This window comes from Saccopteryx leptura, chromosome 8, assembly GCF_036850995.1.
Source record: "Saccopteryx leptura isolate mSacLep1 chromosome 8, mSacLep1_pri_phased_curated, whole genome shotgun sequence".
NCBI classification, from domain to species: domain Eukaryota; kingdom Metazoa; phylum Chordata; class Mammalia; order Chiroptera; family Emballonuridae; genus Saccopteryx; species Saccopteryx leptura.
Genome location: NC_089510.1, coordinates 23524709 through 23547107, shown reverse-complemented (window position 1 = coordinate 23547107; position 22399 = coordinate 23524709). Strand labels below are relative to the sequence as shown.

Below are 22399 nucleotides of genomic sequence, written 5' to 3'. Positions count from 1 at the left end.
TTAATTTTTTTTCTTCAGGTATCTGTGTATCCATACCATCTTTCACATTCTATTACCACCACCCTAGCAGCAATATATTTAACCTTTTTTTTAATCTCTTGGTGCAAATAAACTAATTACTAAAATCCTGTAGCACCAGAGGGAGAGCTTAAGGGGTAGTGGGTGGTAAAGGGGACCAAATATGTAACAAGAAAAGGTGGTTTGACTCTGGTTGGTAGACACACAACACAATGTATAGATCGTGTGCCCTGGAGATGTACCTTGAAACTTATGTGATCCTACGGAACAATGTCACTGCATTAAATTTAATTTTTAAATTAAAAAATCTAGCTTTTATTAATCTGAAAAAATAGATATAATTATGATTCACTTATACTGGATGGCTATTGTTGTGTAAGCTGTTATTACTTTTTATCTTGACAATCTAAGGAAAATGTCTAAGATCAGTGTTTCTGAATAAATAGTCAAGTATTGCATTTTTTTTTCTTGGTGAAAAGTAAATGTAATTTTTTTGTTGAATGCTCTAAAAATAATTTTTTAAAAAATTTATTTAGAAAACTTAATTTAATGGGGTGACATCTATCAATAAGAGTACATAGATTTCAAATAAATATTTCCATATCATTTGACTGTGAATTGTGTTGTGTAACCATCACCCAAAGTTAAATCATTTTTTGTCACCATGATGAGTAAAGATGAACAAATATATGGTGATGAAAATGATATAACTTTGGTATTTATTCATCAATACTCATCCTCCACAACCCCCTCTCCCTGGTAACCACTTCATTTTTATCTATAGCTAAGAATTTCATTTTTATATCCAAAGGCAAGGGAAATAAACAGAAACATAAATGAATGAGACCATATCAAACTAAATAGCTTCTGCACAGCAAAAAACAAAACAAAACAAAACAAAACAAAAAAACCCCAACCCCCCAAAAAACAACAAAGAAAACCAAAAACACAGCCAACTAAATGAGAAACGATATTTGCAAACAACAGCTCCAATAAGGAGTTAATATCCAAAATATAAAAAGAACTCACAAAGTTCAGCAAAATACAACGAAATTATTTAGCTAAAAACTGGGGAGAAGACCTGAACAGACCATTCTCCCAAGAAGACTTACAAAATGGCCAACAGATATATGAAAAGATGCTCATCTTCACTAGCTGTTAGAGAAATGCAAATCAAAACTACAATAGATACCACCTCACACTGGTTAGAATGGCTGTTCTCAACAAGAGAGGTAATAACAAAGGTTGTAGAAAAAAAGAAACCCTCATTCACTGCTGGTAGAAATGTAAACTGGCACAGCCACTATGGAAGAAAGTATGATGGTTTCTCAAAAAATTAATAATAGAACTACCATATGACCCAGCGATCCCTCTACTGAGTATATACTCAAAAAGCTAGAAAACACTGGTATGCGAAGATACATGCCACCCATGTTCATCGCACCATTATCTACAGCAGAAAAGACATGGAAACAACCAATGCATGCTTTAAAAATTCTGTGGCACATTGTTACATTGTTTGAAAATTGCTTCCATAAATGCATAGCATTATGCTTAAAGCCAATAGCCATAGCCACCATCACAGCTGCCTGGCCCATGCAGGTTCACATTTGATTCGAACAAATCAATTACTGTCTGGTAATAAAACAATGAAGCCAAGAACTGGTGGGCCGTTAGCTTTAATCCTAGCTTGCACCCAGCAGGCGAGAAATACACATAGGGGAAAACACTTCCCTTTTCATTCAGGGCTCCCAAAGCCACTAACTTACCCAAGTATTCCTAGAATCAAAGGTTTCTACCCCACCAGCCTTTTTCACCTCTGTTCTCCATTTCCTTCTCTCTGCACAAACTCTGCACAAACTGGCTTCTCCTTCAGCACTCCGCCATCTTGACTGCCTCTCCTGTGCAATGCTAATTTCAGGAACCGAGAGAGAAAATGCCTGGTCTGCCTCATTTTCTAGTGTAGAAATCAAAACCTTTAAGCCAATATATCCATAGAAGTAAGGAAGTCTCTCATACAAAGCCAATTATCTGAGGCATAAATGGGATTCCTCATAAGAGTGCACCACCCCACATCATGCAACAGTCAAGGGTGTGGGGAAAAGCTTAGTGTTGAGAAGATCTTACTATTAAAAGGGTGGGAAAGGCACAGTCTTAAAACTAAGCCTTAAGCTATAAGGATCCTGCCTGCTTACAGCCTGTCCCCCACATCCAATGCAAACTATAAACCAGTGGTAGTCAACCTGGTACCTACCGCCCAGTAGTGGGCATTCCAGCTTTCATGGTGGGCCATAGCGGAGCAACCAAAGTATAAATAAAAAGATAGATTTAACTATTGTAAGTTGTTTTATAAAGATTTATTCTGCCAAACTTAGCGAAAATCTGACATAAAGTACTTGGTAAGTAATTATTATTATATGCTTTAACTTGCTGTAACTCTGCTTTATAAATTTTATAAAGTAAAATTATTTCCCTACTTTATAAATCACCATTACTGTGGAACTGGTGGGTGGTTAGAAAATTTTACTATTAACAGAGATACAAAAGTAGGCGGTAGATATAAAAAGTTGACTACCCCTGCTGTAAGCGAAAAAACATATACATCATTGTAAAGCCAGTATTCAGGGCCAGGGCCACTATCACAGCAGCCTGGCCCATGCAGGTTCGCATTGGATTCGGACAGTCGGCAAAGAAACAGCGGAGCCAAAAACTGATGGGCCATAGTCTTTAACCCTAGCTTGCACCCGGCGGGCAAGTAAAAAATACACACTGGGCTCCAAAACCCAGTCACATTCAGTGCTCACAAAGCCACTGACTTATCCGAGTTTCCTAGAATCAAAGGTTTCTAGCTCAGCAGACTTATTCACCTCTGTTCCCCATCTTCTTCCTTCTCCCTGCACAAACTCTGCACAAACTGGCCACTCACTCAACACTCCACCATCTTGGCTGCTTCTCTGGCCTCTTCCATGTGGCCTCTCTCTGCTCTCTTCTCTGCTCTCTCCTCTAATATTAATCTCAGGAACCAAGAGAGCAAGCTCCCGTTCTGCCCCCATTTTATAGTGTAGAAATCAAAACCTTTAATCCAATATACAAAATAGGGGAAGTCTCTAATACAAAGTCACCTCTCTGAGGCATGATTGGATTGTATCACCCCACATCAAAAAGGGTGGGAAAGGTTTAGTCCTAAAACCAAGCCCCAGGCTATGTTGGGCAGATAAAATGTATTATGCTCACTTTGTTAAAGATGGTGCTGCCTATGTGGAGGCCGTTGCCCAGGTGATATTAATGTGTGTTGGGGGCAGGCTGTGGGCAGGCAGGATCGTTGTAGCCTGGGGCTTGGTTTTGGGATTAAGCCTTTCCCACCCTATTTGATGTGGGGTGGTACAATCCCATCATGCCTCAGAGAAGTGACTTTGTATTAGAGACTTCCCTATTTTGTATATTGGATTAAAGGTTTTGAATCTACACTATAAAATGGGGGCAGAACGAGAGCTTACTCTCTTGGTTCCTGAGATTAGCATGAGAGAGCAGAGCAGAGAGCAGAGAAAGGCCACGTGGAAGAGGCCAGGAGAAGCAGCCAAGATGGCAGAGTGTTGAGTGAGAAGCCAGTTTATGCAGAGTTTGTGCAGAGAGAAGTGTTGGGCAGATAAAATGTATTATGCTCACTTTGTTAAAGATGACGCTGCCCATGAGGAGGCCACTGCCCAGGTGATATTAATGTGTGTTGGGGTGGGCTAAAGGCAGGCAGAATCCTTGTAGCCTGGGGCTTGGTTTTGGGATTAAGCCTTTCCCACCCTTTTTGATGTGGGGTGGTACAATCCAATCATGCCTCAGAGAAGTGACTTTGTATTAGTGACTTTTCTATTTTGTATATTGGATTAAAGGTTTTGAATCTACACTATAAAATGGGGGCAGAAAGGGAGCTTGCTCTCTTGGTTACTGAGATTATCATTTAGAGGAGAGAGCAGAGCAGAGAGCAGAAGGAGGCCACGTGGAGTAGGCCAGGAGAAGCAGCCAAGATGGCGAGTGTTGAGTGAAAGGCCAGTTTGTGCAGTTTATGCAGGGAGAAGGAAGGAGATGGGGAACAGAGGTGAATAAGTCTGCTGAGCTAGAAACCTTTGATTCTAGGAAACTCGGATAAGTCAGTAGCTTTGTGAGCACTGAATGTGAGTGGGTTTTAGAGCCCAGTGTGTGTTTTTACTTGCCCGCCGGGTGCAAGCTAGGATTAAGATGAAGGCTCATCAATTTTTGGCTCCTTTGTTTCTTTACCGACTGTCCGAATCCAATGCGAACCTGCATGGGCCGGGCTGCTGTGATAGTGGCCCTGGATACTGGCTTTACAGGTTACAAAGATCCTGCCTGCCTTCAGCCCACCCCCAACACACATTAATATCACCTGGGCAACGACTTCCACGTGGGCAGCACCATCTTTAACAAAGTGAGCATAATATATTTTATCTGTCTAACACACTATCTATTCAAAGGGGCAATATTTATTCACAGGATTGCTGCAAAGATTTAATGAGGTAACTTTTTGTAGAGTATCACCCATCTAACTTTGAACCCTTTATGACTTGGATTGGGGAACTTTAGTTAAAAGCCCTGAGTGAATGTCTCTTGGATGCAAACACCAAGAAGCTGTGTGAGTGAGTGACCTCTGTGCAGACACAAAGGAATGCATGTCAGCAGGCTTTAGAAAATAAACCTAGAGGTTCTAGATTGCCCCTTCCTTTGTGCTTGTTAATTAGCAAAAGAAAAACAATGTACTGACCTAAATTAGCCCTTTCTCCATGTCAGCAAAATGGCCATTAGTCATCCTTTCCCCTTATCACCTGGCTTCCCTCCCTTGAAATCCTGTTATCTCTGTTCTGCTTCTGATCAATAAAAGCTAAAGGAGAAAGGAATTCAGGAGATCTTTTTTGCCTCCTTTAGTAGGCCTCCCTCTTCTTCTTCTTGACATCAGTTTGTGTCTTGAGTAGGTTTTTTCCACAAGACACCGGTAGTTCCCAGCGGGCTGCAGGACTACAACAGCGTGCATGAGAAGATCTATAGATCTTATAAATAGTGTCAGCAAAACACCTGTTCACCATAGTGCTTAATGGATAGTTAAGTGAACAAATATACTCTTCCTTACCTATTTCCCTTCAGCTATCTTGCAAATAAATTATTCTTTCCTTCAACATTTTTAAATGCTCTTTCTCTTTCAAGGCAAGCTCCTATCTAGTCTGTTTTGTGATCTCTCCCGATGTACTTCTACCTCTATGAAAATATGTATCACTTATGTTATCTAGCCCTTATACTGTATATTAGCTTGTTTGGTTTCCATGCACAATTATTTTCTTTAAGGAGCTTGCAAATGACCTGGGACCTTCTTTATACAAAGTAGCCAGCATTCCTTAGAGTTTTTGTAATTGTTTTTTTTTTAATTTTTATTTGTTTTATTGGTCCAGAATTTTTTTCCTTTTTTAATAAATGACAATCTGATTTTCTTTGCAACATAACATGCTCTGACACCTCCAAAGCCCTGTGATCAAGAATTCCACATAATTGCACCTACTATATCCAAGGGCAAACACAGAGTTAAGTACTTGCTTATTGGAATAATTAATTCTCCTGCCCCAATTAATTCATGTAGGATTTGTGAGTCAAGTAAGGCCCCAGACTTTCTGTTTGGTAGAACTGAGAAACAATAATTTCTCTCTTCTGCATTACAATATAAATTTATATAAAAGAAAACATGTTAAAAGATATTGTTTGCAAATTAACTTAGCTAGAAAAAAATAAGGTCAAATGAAGACAAACGATAACAGATATACTTCTGGACCAATCTGTGCCTGAACTTTTACCTCTTTTTCTTTTTTTTTTTTTTTTGTATTTTTCCGAAGCTGGAAATGGGAAGACAGACTCCCGCATGCGCCCGACCAGGATCCACCCAGCATGCCCACCAGGGGGCAATGCTCTGCCCATCTGGGGCGTTGCACTGCCACAATCAGAGCCATTCTAGCGCCTGAGGCAGAGGCCACAGAGCCATCCTCAGCGCCCGGGCAAACTTTGCTCCAGTGGAGCCTTGGCTGCGGGAGGGGAAGAGAGAGACAGAGAGGAAGGAGAGGGGGAAGGGTGGAGAAGCAGATGGGTGCTTCTCCTGTGTGCCCTGGCCGGGAATCGAAGCCGGGACTCCCGCACGCCAGACCGACGCTCTACCACTGACTCAACCAGCCAGGGCCTGTGCCTGAGCTTTTAGCAAGGAAGTTTACAGACTTTTCAGTCACCTAGATTAAAAATTTTTTTTCCTCAGTTAATTTATTTGATTTTTGTTACTTGTAATCAAAAGAAAGATGTCTAATACTGTTGTATTATTTAACCATGAAGATAATATTTGGTGATTATTTTTCTAACTTATTTATAATAAGATTGATACACAAAAAAATATAGGTTGCGTAATATGAACCTCCCATTAATGGAGAAAAAAAGAAACAGAAGCACATTCTTCATGACTTACATAAATTTCATTATTTTGATGTTTAAATAAGCACTGATTTTAATAATATTTTAAAAAGCTTCAAAGACCACTTCTGTATTTCAATCTGTAAAAAATATTTTCATTATGTTTATTATAAAAATATAAATGTTTCCACTACAAATCATTTTACATTAGTAAGAGGCCATCTACATTGTACACCATAAACTAAATGAGCAATGCTTGAAAATACAAGATTAAAGTAAATACATATTGCCAATCATATCACATTTTTACATGGTTTAATTGATACTTAGGACAGGATAATCGGGGCAAGGTACCAGAAATAAATAATGTATGTAAATCAAATTTAAGATACAAAACAGATAATATGGTACATGACATTGTATGGAGATGTGGATTCATGTTTATTGAAATTCAATGTAGTTCATGCACAAAGAGATGGCCATCAGCATCTAGTACCTCTATTCCACAGTTTAGAATCGTACACTGTTATGTTTACATATGTACAGGGTAAGAATGCTGTAAATTAAATTTATAAGAGATCAGATAGAAAAATAGTGATAAAATGAGGAGCAATATACTGTCTATAACCTCCCCTTTCAAATGGAAACCACAGCCAAAATCGGTAAAGTAGATTCAGCAATCCTCAACTTCTATTAGTTCAGGAAATGTACACATTTTGTTGAATATGTTGAGAATAGTATCTACAAAACTAAACGCTAGTTTGAGATAAGATGAGATCGAAACCAGATTCAGATCTTAGCATAACATTCCACAACACAAAATATTTAATTAAAAAAATCATTTTAGCTGTTTCTAGCAGGCTTATGTAAAATTTGTAGTTAATTTCATAATCCATCTATCTTTTTAAAACAAATCATGCTGTTATATATCCAACATAGAAATTGAGTTGGATGAATTGATTATAAAGAACATTGCCAAATTTAAGAAATAGTCTCATATATGAAGGAACACAACCTAAGCCATATTATGCTAAATTTACAACAGATTAGCACTTGTGAATTTTTATCTGATTGTAAGCTGTATAATGTTACATTTTGCATAAGAACATAAAGGTTGCAGCATTACTTTATCCATTTTATCCTTATGACATATACATTTCTTATTCCTGTTACATGATCATTTCAGCATTAGAAAGAATACGTAGAGCTAAAATGGTGCTTCACAATATGTTAGTGGCTATATCTACACCAGGTACAGTTCTTAAATATTACTGAGTATGTTCATATTTAACCTTTATGAAATAGTAAGTCTAAGTTCCCTCAATGAAAGATCTCTCCACGGCTTACAGATTTGGAATCATTGGTTAGATAATCATTTTATTTATTTCAAAAATAAAACTATTTTGAAAATTATATGCTGAATAAATGCAAAGGAATTCATTGTTTCTAATTTATACACCAAAATTACAACAGGTGCATTTCAGTGGAAGACTCCTTAAGATAACAATACCTGCTATAGATTATCACAATGTTTAATTAATTTAACTAAAGCCCTGTGACTCAGAAGAGTTGTTTAGTTATATCATTATCTAAAATGAGCTGAGCAATTTTAAGCAAAGACATTGAGTGACATTTCAAAGCTAATCAGGAAGTGATTTTTTTTGTTGTTGTTTTTTTTTACTCATGCGTTGGTCAGTAAGCTGTGTTGCCAATTAATGCAGCAATTGAAATAGGATTCCAATTATATGTTTCCAGTGTAGCTATTCTCTATTTAGGAGCTCTAACATAGCTTTTTTTTTACCAATGAATGGAGTTAATGGCTTCCTAAACACCACAGTAGGGCAGGATGCCATTGAGAATCCATTATTACAAGTCAGTATATTACACTAAATTAGGAGAATACAGTTTATAATAAATGGAGAGACAAAAATGGTTAGTGAATGAACAGAGAAAGAATTTGATGTCTTTCTCTAGATAGATGATGATAGATAGATGATAGATAGATAGACATAGATACATGTAAGTGGATGTTTCAAAAATCAGAAAAGAAATCCATCATTCTCTATGTTTAGTTTACCATGTTTCTTACTGCTGACAGTTTGAGAGAACATTTGGCACTTGGCTGTAACAAATCCAAATTAAATCATTGAGGCATAAATAGAAAACAATTAAAACAATTTAAAAGAAAATAAATATGTACATTTCTTCAAAATTAAGACACATTTTTACATAATACTTAACAAAACTAACAATTAAAAATGTGTAGTACTTAAAACAACTACAAACTTCATTTTTATATGCTTTTGACAAATAAAAAAAAGAATACAATGAAAAGGTAGCACATGTGGCCAGATTGTTTGAGGTATAAATTCCTCTGTTTTGCTTGCATTTAAAGAAAAAAAAATACCTGTTACAGATTTTTTCTGTTTATAAAAATATCATGAGTCTTTTCTTTTGTGGCTTAGTAAACAGAGCCATTATGTTCGGTTTGTGATTTCACTGGTTTTGCTTTTATGATAGTCAGTATGTGATCAATGGCTCTATGCTAGTTCTTCATCATTTCGTGCTGAAGAATTTTAATTTAATCCATTAACTAATAAAAAATCAAATATAAAACAAATACACCCACCCACTGGTTTACTGAATGCTATGGGAAAATAAAGAGTTTTAAAATTCCATTTTAAGGCATTTGTACTCATATATGAGTGTCTTATTGGGCTTGAAACTTTCACCAGTATCTCCAGCATTATCAGTTGTCTGAGGAGTGATGCTACATCTTCCACAGCTGCCATGTCATTCGAGAAATAACCCTTTACACTGGAACTGGACCATTCTTTGATTGTGTTTCTAGAGCTTTAATGCTACTAATAATCTTCTTCTGTGGTCCAACCACAGTGACACCAACTTTTTTCATGTCACTGTAAAAGAAGGAGAAAATATCTGGTGAGAATCGTAGTATACTGAAAAGTATATAAGCATGCGATTTTTCAATTAACAAAGCTTGTGCAATCAAATATATTAGTGCTTTGGACTTTTTTTTTTTTTTTTTTACATCATCCATGTATGTTACCCTTGTCATCTCACTTCTACTTTTGTGGAAAAATATAAATGGTTGAATAGTGTTCCCTCAAAATTTGTGTCTACTCAGCAGAACCCCAATAGGCTCTTTGCATATGTAATTAAGACAAGATGATATCATATTGGATTATTGTGGACTCTAAATCTAATGAGACTATCCTTACCAGAGACAGAAAATGACACAATACACATAGAAGAGGTCAATGTATAGAAGGTAGCAGAGACTGGAGTAATGTCATAAACCAAAGATGCCAGATATCACAGAAGCTGGAAGAGGTGAATTTGCCCTTAGAAACTTTTAACCCTGCTAACACCTTGATTTCTGACTTCTGAGCTTCAGAAATGTAAAAAAACCAAATTTTGGTTGTTTAAGCCAATAAGTTTAGGGTAATTTATTATGATAACCGTAGGAAACTAACGCAACTGGTCACACTTTTTTTCTTTTCTTTCTTTTTTTTTTTTTTTGTTGGGGCATTATTCCATTTCTGTGAAACTGGGAAAGATCTAGAACTGCTTTGATTGACAGAGCATGAAAGACGTGACACTGTATCAGTTTCTGCACTCCGGTCTTCAGAAACTGCCAGATTCAACTTCTTGTTTTTTGAGACACCCTCTCGGTGCCCCAGATGGTCATAGATGACGTCCGACCACCCTGAGACATTGCAGAGGCCACGCAGGTGCACTTGGTCTGCAGTCTCCGCTATGCAGCCATCCACACCAGGGAGACACGAATGGAACCATCCTGAGCCCCCCCAGCCAGGCCATATTTATGTCAGATGAATACTTCTGTCGATACTAAAACTACAGCAGAAAAATTGCCTATTAAACCCTATCAGAATTCATAACTTATGACATTGTGATATATCATAAATTGTTGTTTTAACCTTTAAGTTAGTCAGACATGGATAATAAAACTATTTCTTTAAAGTATAAATTTATGTAAAAGTTGAAAAATGATAAGAATGTATCTCTAATCAAAATTAGTAAATTTGAAATAGGTGAAACTCAGAAACCAGGTAATAAAATGAAGACTATAAAATATAAGAAGTTTTATTAAGAGAGTTATATAAACATGTGAAAATCATGAATTAAATATTCTTGAATGGGTAACTATCTCATAAATTCACCTCTTTCAGGTTTTGACTCAAACATCCCCATCTCTTGAAACTTTCCTGACCTTTCTATTTAATATTGTCAGACCTCTCTGTAGTCATAGCTCCATTTTATATTTTCTTTTTTTGTTCCATTATTTGAGCACTTATCACCATTCAGCATATGGCCTTTCTTTCTGATTTATTAATTCTCTATCTTGTCCCACACAGTGCATTCCATATGAACAAGCATTCTTATTGATTTTCTACTCTGCTTATCAGCCATACTCTGAACAATGATATCATTTACTAAGGGCTTAATATGTACTTTCTAAAGAATGAATAAATAGTCCAAAATACAGTTATCTGGGAAGTTGACAGAAGAATAAAATATCACTTGTCAGTGAGTACCAGGCAAATTGAGAAGGTTAAGAAGAAAACACACACACACACACACACACACACACACACACACACACACACACACACACAGAAGGAGCTCCTTTATATTGAGCCTAAAGGAAAAAATAAGAAATTGGGAGTTTCAACTGCATATAAATAGAATACTGATTCTTAAAGAAGTGAGTTCCTAAGCAATAAAGGTGTATAAGCAGAAAATAGATAACCATTTCAGAAACAATTTAGATGTTATTTAAACATCTTCTGCATGAAACTAACCAAGACTGGTTGCATTCCTATCACCCGAGCTGGCAGTGAAATTTCTGATGACCTGCAGTGTCACCTCTTTGCTGCCATTCAAAGGGGTGATAAATTTTCTATGGACAACTTTTATTTTGCCTGAGGTCCTCTCTGATAACATTCAACTGCCTTGGTTCACCAGAAAGGCTAGTGGGAAGTGACATCAGGCTTGTCACTTTTTGTGTTAACTGTGGGCAATAAAACCTTTACTTAGAGTAATGTAGGCTATTTATATTGATCCTTGCTTTTGAGAAAGTGCATTCTATTAGATTTTGTTATATATCGTGTATCTATCTTTAAAATGAACAACAAAGATTTTCCTACCTGTCCCATAACTATATCAAAATCAAGCTATGACTCTAAAATCAGAAAACAGGCTAGATATAAATATATATACTACATATCAATATATCCTTACCCTTTTTGTATGTTTTCTAACATCTTTCTTCCCATTCTTTATCATATTTTTTATAACTCACTAATATTTGTCTCTTTTTTTCCTCCTTTTCTATATGCTCAAAAATATATATGTCATGGATAGCAGAAAAAAATGAATGCTTCAAGGTATTATACCGATGTCCTGAGCTCTTTATAAAATTTCAGCACAGTGACAGAGTGAGATGACATAGTGCCATGCTATGATGCTTGGCCCTCATTTCTCCCCAGAGCACCTCTACCTCAGCAGTTAGGGAAACAATCAGAGGCTGAGAATTTACAGAATTCTTTGAAATGTCAGCTCAGCTTTGGGGTTCCTGCTTTAATAGGAAGGGCTGAGTTTTCTCTTTCAGCCCAATGGTCCCTCATCACTTCTTTATTGATGTATGTTCCAAGTGCACTCCTCAAAAAATATCGTAAAGCTTTCAGATTCTGTGTCCGGGAGCACAATACAAGAAAATAGATAATAACTTAATGTTAAATTCCAAGGATTATATAGGAAAATAAAATTAAAGGAATCATTCCTTTAGATTGTGCTTTAGCTTGAGTTTTATGTACTCTTACTCTCTTTACCCATCATCAAGCCATGTTCAAAATGGTTCTAAGCATCCAGCTGCAGTGGTCTCGGTAACATTCCCCATATGGTTATATTATTTTGACTACCCTATTCAGAATGACAGTAGAAAAGTTCAAGACTAAAGAGCAACTCAAGATTGAGACCAGAGATTAATGAGCTATCTGGTACTTCAAAGGCCAAGGGATAGGTGATGACACTTAGGAAATGGTATCCAAGGGTGCAGGATAATGACACGTAGCAATTAATCTGCCTAATATTCATTCCACACACTTCATTTTCTCTCCAGAGTCTATAGTATGGTTTGCCAATTTTTCATTCTGTCTCTACTCACATTAACCTTCTTAAATCCATCTTAGGCTATAAAATAATATTTTAAAAAATATATTATTACTAAATGAAATTATGCATTTACTAGATTTTAACTGAAAAGCAGGTAACTTAAGTAATTTGCCTATAAACAAAATCCCTAAACTAACTGAAATAAGTTAATATTTATTTGAGTGTGAAGACCAATTGAATTTTTCCTGTGATTTGATATCTGGATAGAAAAAGAATTACTACCCTTTTTTAGGCTTTGCTATCTTATTCTAGAGAAATCTCTAGAGTTATGTGGTCAATTGAATCATTTTCTAATTGGGTCAGGTTGGCAAAAAGAAAATAAAGTTGAAAGGTATAAAATTCTAACAATAAGCAAAAAATAAATTTAAAAAACAACTTTTGAATTCAATATTTTATAGCATTTAAGGTATACATTTTGACTCATACTTTCCCAAATAATTTATGTGTTAAATGTTTTTTTAAATAAATTCTAATTTCTATACTATAAACTATGGGCAGGAAGTACACCACACTGAAATTCTTTTCAAGGAATTTCGGGTCAATAGATTTTAATTTTATGTTTGTCTCTGAATTGAGAAGAAAGGACAGAAGAAAGAACATTGTGGAGTATAAAACACAGAGAGATCTTTAATCATCTGGCTCAGTATAAACAACAAACCTGAAAGAGGCCACTCTCTCAGGAAAAGTCAGCTTTTATCTTGAAAGTACATTCAGAGACTCTTTAAATAATAGTAAAAATAATCAAGTGAAAATATTCCAACCAGTGAAAAAGAGCATACTGTCCAACACTGTATTGTTGAGAAAAATGCATTGTTAACTTAGAAATAAAATAAATGCTGCCACCGCATTGTTTTAAGTTAATAGATTCCTTAGCATATTCACAGTTTATAATATCTGACTATATTTAAATTGTGAGCTGGGTGTTAATCATATTAACAATGTTCTGCCTCATCCTCACCCACTTCAGTGCAGTGTTTAATTATCTAAAAGCTATGAATGCTGATATTTTATTAAGAATGAACATTTGTATAACTTTGCCTTTCAAAATCTGGTAACAGTGGAAATGTTCAACTGTGTTTGTTTTCTCCTGTGGTTCTGTGTTCTAAAGCAGGTGTTTTGTATATCATAACCCCAAATGCTTGTATTACTAAAATAAGAATTCATAAAAATATATAAATATATCCTGGGATTGTGTCTGATTAAAATAACTACTATAGAAACTCTAAGCATATTGTCATTTGGGTCAGAAGTCTAATCAATAAACAGTGCATTTCTCTTTAAGCAGAAATGTCAACACAGATTAAATAGATAGAATAAGATTATTTCTTCAGAACAAGTTTCTTCTTCGATAGTAATATACTAGGTCTTTTTGTTACTTTTTGTGTTTCTGAATAAAATATTTTACTATAAATGGTAAACGTCTTTACTTATTTATTAAACATTTACATCTCTGTCAATTACACTGGCAAATTCCTTTTTGATACTTTGTAACTCTCTACAGGAACTTTGTTCAAATGACTGACATGACAATGAAAGACTTTAATATTAAACAACTTTTAAATATTCAAAAATATTGATAGAAGTTAAGACTTAAAATAATTTGAGGGCAATATCAATCAATTCCTTTTAAGAAACAGAAATGAAAGAAGAGAAACCAAGATGGACATAGTTTCCAAACAAACTGTACAAGCAACAAAACTGTGTCCAAGTTTTGGTGTATCTGCCTAACACAAAACCTCTTTCTTTCTTTTTCTTTTTTTGAAACAGTTCTTTATTTTATCCTCATCAAAGGGCCTTTAAAGCCAAGTTTCTGCTATCTTACTTTACCTCTTTTTAACAGAAATGGTTATATAATGGGAAATGTATGATTTTTAAAGGTTCCATCTATGAGCAGGACTGAAATCATCAGAATCTTTTCCTGAACACTTAAAATTAAGAGCATTGGCCTCTAGTCAATTGCATAGCACATCAATGTTGTATGACATTGAGAACACACTTTTAACCATGTTCATCGGAGTGCTGCAGAAAAAGTGATTGTGTATAGAATGAAAAAAAATATGCAGGTTACACTAAGAAGTGAAGTATGGCCCAACATGTGGAAGTCCTGGGTTCAATTAAAGGCTAGGGCACACAGGAGAAGTGCCCATCTGCCTCTCTACCCTTCCTCTCTCCTTCCTCTCTATCTCTCTCTTCCCCTCCCACAGCCAAGGCTCCATTGGAGCAAAGTTGGCCTGGGCACTGAGGATGGCTCCATAGCCTCTGCCTCAAGCACTAGAATGGCTTTGGTTGCAATGGAGCAACGCCCCAGATAGGGAGAGCATCACCTTTTGATGGGCCTGCCAGGTGGGTCCTGGTTGGGCGCATGCAGAAGTCTGTCTCTCTGCCTCCCCACTTCTCACTTCAGAAAAATACAAAAAAAAAAAAAAAAAGTGAAGTAAAAAACTCTCATGCACAAAGAAATGAAGAATATGCCTTCTACAGTGTGTCTGTAAAGTCATGGTGCACTTTTGACCGGTCACAGGAAAGCAACAAAAGACGATAGAAATGTTAAATCTCTACCAAATAAAAGGAAAACCCTCCCAGTTTCTGTAGGATGATGTGGCAGCATGTGCGCATGCACAGAGATGATGTAACACCGTGTATACAGCGGAGCAGCCCACGGCCATGCCAGTCGAGATGTGGATGGTACAGAGGAAAGTTCAGTGTATTCTGTGGCTAAATTTGAATCCGTGACCAAAATGCAACGTGAATATCTGCACGTTTATAAAGAAGCGCCACCACATAGGAATAACATTACTTGGTGGGATAAGCAGTTGAAGGAAACCAGCAGTTTGGTGGAGAAACCCCATTCTGGTAGGCCATTAGTCAGTGACGAGTCTGTAGAGGCTATATGGGACAGCTACCTAAGGAGCCCTAAAAAATCTGTGCATGAGCCCACATCGAACTGCAGCGAATAGGTATGAAACTGGGAGAGTTTTCCTTTTATTTGGTGCAGATTTCACATTTCTATAGTCTTTTGTTGCTTTTCTGTGACCGGTCAAAAGTACACCATGACTTTCTGGACACACTCTAGTTCTTCACTGCCAGTTCCCAATGACCATCTTGTGAATGAAGATGGATTTTCTTGATAAACTTTTTCTTAGTCCCATGAGTTTATCATAACAAAGGATTTCTAATATTCGAAAATCCCTGTCTAAGAAATACAGCATACTATACTGACTATTCTTGGCTGTTAATACGTAAAACCCTATTAATTATGAATATTTTGCCTTTCCAAAATAAATATAAGCTGTCTAAGGAAAACAATAAAGTGATATCTTAAACTTATTTGTAACTTTATTTTCTAGCATGATAGCTTTCATAGACTCAATGATAGACGATGATATATTTATTAAGTAGCTGTAAAAACTACTTTTAAATGTTTCCCTATAGTCCAGCTTATCCACTTCATTTTTGATTTCCACAGGAGCTAGGTTTTGTTAAAAATAACAGAAAGTTACAAATGCAAGAATATACTAATCATCATGCTATTTCTGCTTCTATTTTAAATTAAGAGGTTGGGTCTGTGAAACTGGGTCCAGATATGTATCTGTTGGTATATCTGAAGGTGGGCATAGTTCAGTGGAAACACATCAACACACATTAATCCAAAAGGTATAATTTACAAAGAGAGACCCAGATCTCGCTCAGTGGTTACAGGAGGCAATAAGTAGTTCAGAGGTTCAACTAACATTTATAACACATTATTCCAAAATATCTTGTTTGATAGAAAGTTGAGACTCAGTCATCTTAAGAACTTTTTCTTACTCTAAGGAAATCTTGGCTATGGTGTCACAAGAACTGTATTCCACGCCTGTGAAGATCTCCTTGCACTGTGCTGTCCGGACGCCATTGAGCCAGTCACCTGCTGTGCAGAAGGTAGTGATGTCGACATTGCTTTGGTCCAGAAGGAGGTTTGATGGTCTGCAAAAACAGAAAACACCAAAGGGAAAGAGGGTCAGGGGTCAGCAAAGTTGCTGTATATCAAAATATGACACCTTTTAAAATCACTGAAAATTTGCCAGTGAAATTCCTAAGTACATCCATATATACATTAATAATTTGTTTAACCATTAACAAAAAATAGTCTTAATTTAGGGTACTTTAATGATAGATTTGGTTTCCCATATTAAATCCTGTCCGTTGTACAACTTTCTGTCTAAAAGACAATTTGAGCAACCTAAACTATACTAACAGCAAAACATAAAGTCATCCCAGATTCAAATGATGTGACAAATGACATTAAAAATAAAAATTAGGCACTGGCCGGTTAGCTCAGTGGCAGAGCGTTGACCTGGCATGCAGGAGTCCTGGGTTCAATTCCCAGCCAGGGCACACAGGAGAAGCGCCCATCTGGTTCTCCGCTCCTCCCCCCTCCTTCCTCTTTGTCTCTCTCTTCCCCTTCCGCAGCCAAGGCTCCATTGGAGCAAAGTTTGCCCGGGCGCTGAGGATGGCTCTGTGGCCTCTGCCTCAGGCGCTAGAATGGCTCTGATTGTGGCAGAGTGACGCCCCAGATGGGCAGAGTATCGCCCCCTGTTGGGCATGCCGGGTGGATCCCGGTTCGGCGCATACGGGAGTCTGTCTGCCTCCCCGTTTCCAACTTCAGAAAAATTCAAGAGAAAAAATAAATAAAAAAATTAAAATTATAAAAATAATGAAAAAAGTGATAAAAAGTAAAATTCTCATGTATGTGACAAAAGCAAAAAGAATTTATTATCTTTATACTTATATATAGAGAGAAAGAAAAAGTGAGAGAGATGATAGTAAAAAAGGAGAGACTTTTTTCATATGACTATTTCACTAATTATGATGATTTTACTCACATGTGAGATTTACAATAGAAAGCAACAAAGGTATAAACAAAAACTCACAGACATAGAAAACACTATGGTGGTTAGAGGGATAGGGTGTTGCAGGAGAAGAAAAGGATGGTAAAGAGGGTCAAATATATAGTGAGGGAAGGAGACTTGATTTTGATGGTAAACACATAATGAAATATACATATGATGTATTACAGAACTGTGATAATCTTATTAATCAATGTCAACCCAATAAATGTAATAAACTTACAAAAAACAGAGAGACAGAATTGATTGCTACTCTTATTTATATTGCACAAAATGATCAGCATTACCAAGAACTTCTAGAATTATTTTATTAATTACAGGCTAATCATAGATCAACTACCAACTGTAATATAGTGAAACAAAGGGACATTAAAGAAATGGAAAAGATCATATTTTCTTTCCCAAAGAGCCCAAAGAAGCAGCTTGTTGGTGAATGTTTTAGCTCTTGGGGTATGTTTTTCAGCTTTCAGTGACCTCTTTCATTCTCCTTTACTCATGAGACTGGGACCAGTCACCAGGTGGACAATTAATTGTCCTTTATATCATTTCCTTTCAGAAAAGTCCCTGGATTAAAATAATAATAATAATCCATAATGTTTATTTATGCTTTTTGTTTACAGGATCAATATATCATGTAAAATTCTATCATGTTTTCTTGGTCCAATAATTGTGTTGTGGTTATATTGTTAATAACCTTTCTTACCTCAACAGCTTAACCGGTAATGGAACATAGGGTTAGATTAATCATGAAAAACAAGATTTATATTATTATGTTTATCAAAGCAGAGTTCTTCTTAGAGAACTGCACAGAGGACAAGTTCAGGGAGGTATATCTTGATGAATGGTGCATTAGTTAATATGTCAACGAATTTCTAAGATCTTTTTAGTGTAGACTAAATGTCTCCATGGACATTTTGGGCAGAACCAGTTATTAGAAGCTAGTCTTCGTTTTATCACTGAAAGGATACATTTGAGTTTTTTACCTCATTCAGAGTATTTTCATGTTTTGTGATACTGCAGTTGAATTTAATCAGCATTAGCTCTTAAAACTTTTAAAAATTATTTTTTAAGTTATTAAATATTAGAGTTTTTTACAACTAGAACTTAATGTTAACATTTTAATATATATTGAACATAAATAATTTACCTAAATGAAATCTTTCATTTGAAATGCTTAAATTCAACATTTAGAATTAATCTTCAGAAAACACCAAAATAAATAAAAGCTATCCTGATATGTATTTATTCTTAGGTTAGAAACAAATTTAACTCCTTAAGATGTCAATTCCAATATTTTTAGAACTAGCATGAACTAACAGCAAATGATCCTTCCAGGAAAAAATTAAATTGTATAATGTTTCACCAATGAAAACCAACACTTGATTATCATCTAAGATATGTGGTAAAAACTTAAGTTATTATGAGAAATTTCTATGTGAAACAAATACATATATATGCCAACTTTACTTACATTTAGAAGGAATTTTTAATTGGGTAATTTCTGTTACTTTGATGCTATTTCTTCAATTTACTCCCTGGTATCCAAAAAACATGCTTAACTGTGAGATCGAGAATTAAATATTATGCTCTAGCCATAATTCTGTTGTTGGGGACACATGAGAGGCATGTAAAATGTTTGGATTTTGTTGGAGATACATAAACCTATTTAATATATATGGTCAAATTTTTATGAAATTTTAATGCTGAGTTTAAGAAAAAAATAGCAATGTGACAGATAATTTGGTCACATGTCTATATAGTCATCTTCTGGGAAAAAATATAAACCAATAGCTAGATATCTAGAAGCATGTACACACATACACACACAATCACAAATACACCCCACAGCTTGGATTGCTGCAGTAGCTGTACATGCACTCTAATGTCAACTGTTGTCAACTCTTGGTCTCATAAATAGCAATATTTTTTTATTTATGGGTTTGTGGATATAAAGAATCAAACCCCAGGACATTTATTCAGAATATTTATGAAGTGTGGCTAATAGCAAAATGCCATGTTTTTCTTCTAAATTTAAAATGGTTTGTATTTCTAAATTCAACGCTGTAGCCAGACTCAACACGAGTTTAAAGAAAATTAGTATAAACAGATTGAAATAGAACAGGACGTGCAGATTAGGGATTAGAGTGACCCCAACTGAGTTTTTCTGTTTATTGCTTGGATCAAAGTACAACCGAAACAAAGAATGACCTAATTTCAATGCCAGTGACCTCAAAATAACCAGCCCTGCAAAGTATCATTTTTCCACTTCCAGGATTTCTCTGGGGAATTCAAATAAAATTGGTTCCTTACCTCCTCCGAGAGGACATCTGGAGAGTTTATCAATGGATAGGAATTTGTCTCACTGTGAAGAGCCTGTGATGTCTCTTCATGCTCACCAAGGGAACGCGGGCTTTTTGAGCAGCTGCAGGCATTGGCGTTTTTTTGAAACCCAGCTTCAGACATTGGGTCTGAAGGGGAATTTATAGGCTGGGTGATGTGCACTGTGAGCTCACACTTTTACTAGACAAATTAGATAGGTTTCAATCCGTGCAGCTGTAAACGATGTCCTGCAGAGTTCCACCTGATCTTTTACAGCTTTTCATAAATCAGTACCTACTGGCCACAGACCACAGTCATTAAAAAGAAATCATGGAAATTATATGTTTGCTCGGGGGAAGCAAAAAAATAACTTTCCTCCCTTTTTCTCTCCCTCCTTGTATTTAAGTTTGTGAATTATTCTTTATGGATATTCACACGGTTGCATTAAAGAGGTACACTTACATTTCCTTTCCATCAGCTCTTATTTTATCTGTAAATGCTTTTATACCAATTAACCCCAGATACTGAGAAACAAATGTCAATAAGTAACTGCCAATCCCAAGAATAGCTTTTCAAAATGATCCTATTTCATATTGCATTAGAATTCTAAAACACTAGGACCAAATGTTCGCTTATCTTTTTGCAACATTAGAAGATTACTTTTGGTTTACAAAGGGTTTTACTTTTCATGTATTAAAAATAATAATTAATATACCTTTTTGAATGAATAAGTACATGCCTGCTGAGTCTAGAAATAGATGTAAAAATATTGGATATGTATGATGTACTTCTATATTTATTAACACTTTTGCTATTATTGTGAATAGCTTTAGAAAGATATTAATTCTAAAGAGTATTTTCTTAAAGAAAATATTCTTTCTACATTTATTATTGCCTGAAAATAGTAATGTAATTTTTAATAACTTTTATAGTTTAGTATTTAAAAATTTTTTTTATTTGCCAACTTTTTTTTCTTTCTTTTTTTTTTTTTCGTGCATAGACAGAGAGAGTCAGAGAGAGAGACAGATAAGGACAGAGAGACAGGAAGGGAGAGAGATGAGAAATATCAATTCTTTGTTTTGGTTCCTTAGTTGTCCGTTGATTGATTTCTCATATATGCCTTGACTGGGGAGCTACAGCAGACCGAGTGACCCCTTGCTCGAGTCAGCGACCTTGGGCTCAAGCTGGTAAGCCCTGCTCACACCTGATGAGCCCGCACTCAAGCTGGTGACCTCGGGGTCTCGAACCCGGGTCCTTTGTACTCCAGTCCAATGCTCTATCCACTGCGCCACTGCCTGGTCAGGCTATTTGCCAACTTTTTTTAAAGTGTGGGTTTGTGATGCTGATCTTTATATCACTAACATTAAAATTTCAGAAAGGATTATTGAATTTAATTTCTTATCAGTAACTAAAACTAGTTTTGAGTATATATAGCTCCTAACAACAAACTAGTAAATGAATGACACATTAAGGAAAAGTAAAGTTGTGTTTGTTTTAATTATCTCCAGGCTTTAAAGACTAAAATCTTAGTGTTACAGCTATTATATCTGGTTTAATTCTTCCCAGTGGTAAATTACTTATTTTTAAGATTAAATAAAAGAAAGATCACCTGGGTATTTAGCGTTTATTTACTTTTCTCTAAAATGTTCAGTATCATATTTGTTCAGAGAGGAAAGTCATCCTGTCATTTTCAGAATTAAAGGTCAAAGTCATTTGGAGAAACTGAAAGCTTTTTGGTCATTAGGTCTTTTCTTTCTTTCTTTCTTTCTTTCTTTCTTTCTCTCTTTCTTTCTTTCTTTCTCTCTCTCTTTCTTTCTCTTTCTTTCTTTCTTTCTTTCTTTCTTTTTCTCTTTCTTTCTTTCTTTCTTTCTTTCTTTCTTTCTTTCTTTCTTTCTTTCTTTCTTTCTTTCTTTCTTTCTCTCTTTCAAGTGAGAGGAGCAGAGATAGTGAGGCATATGCTCACATGCACCTTGACCAAGATCTACCCGGTCAACCTCATCTGAGACTGATGCTCAAAAACCGAGCTATTTTTAGTGCCTGAGGCTGACTCTGGACAAACAGGGTATCCTCAGCACTCAGGGCCATCCTCGAACCAATTGAGCCATTGGCTGTGGGAAATAAAAGTATGAACTCACAGTGCACATCACCCAACCTATAAATTCCCCCTTCAGACTCAATGTCTGAAGCTGAGTTTTAAAAAATGCCAATGCCTGCAGCTGCTCAAAGAAGAAGAGAAGGGGGAAATAGAGGGGTAGAGAAGCAGATGGTCACTTCTCCTGTGTGCCCTGACCAAGAATCAAACGTGGGATGTTCATATGCTGGGCCAACATTCTATCCACTGAGCCACTAGCCAGGGCTAGATTTTAATTAAAGAATTTGTCAAAACATCACTTATTCTCTAAAATAATTATGTTATATACTCTTAAAGATCAGAAGCATTTTATTAATGCTAATTTAATGCCATTGACATGAAAAATTATATTACATATTTCTATTTATCTTACAAGTTAATA

At 35.8% G+C, this 22399-nt stretch overlaps 1 protein-coding gene across 2 annotated transcripts in view; it reads right to left on the bottom strand.

The window, feature by feature from the left end:
* Nucleotides 1-6639: 6639 nt before the first annotated feature.
* The window catches only part of EPHA3 (EPH receptor A3), a 396391-nt gene continuing 380631 nt past the window's right edge, over nucleotides 6640-22399 (bottom strand). For both annotated transcript variants that reach the window (XM_066347040.1, XM_066347041.1), the window contains exons 16-17: nucleotides 16489-16644; nucleotides 6640-9380 (exon numbers count right to left, since the gene is read on the bottom strand). In XM_066347040.1, coding sequence (XP_066203137.1) covers nucleotides 9275-9380; nucleotides 16489-16644 — 262 coding nt within the window. In that variant the 3' untranslated portion in view covers nucleotides 6640-9274. The remainder of the gene's footprint in view (nucleotides 9381-16488; nucleotides 16645-22399) is intronic.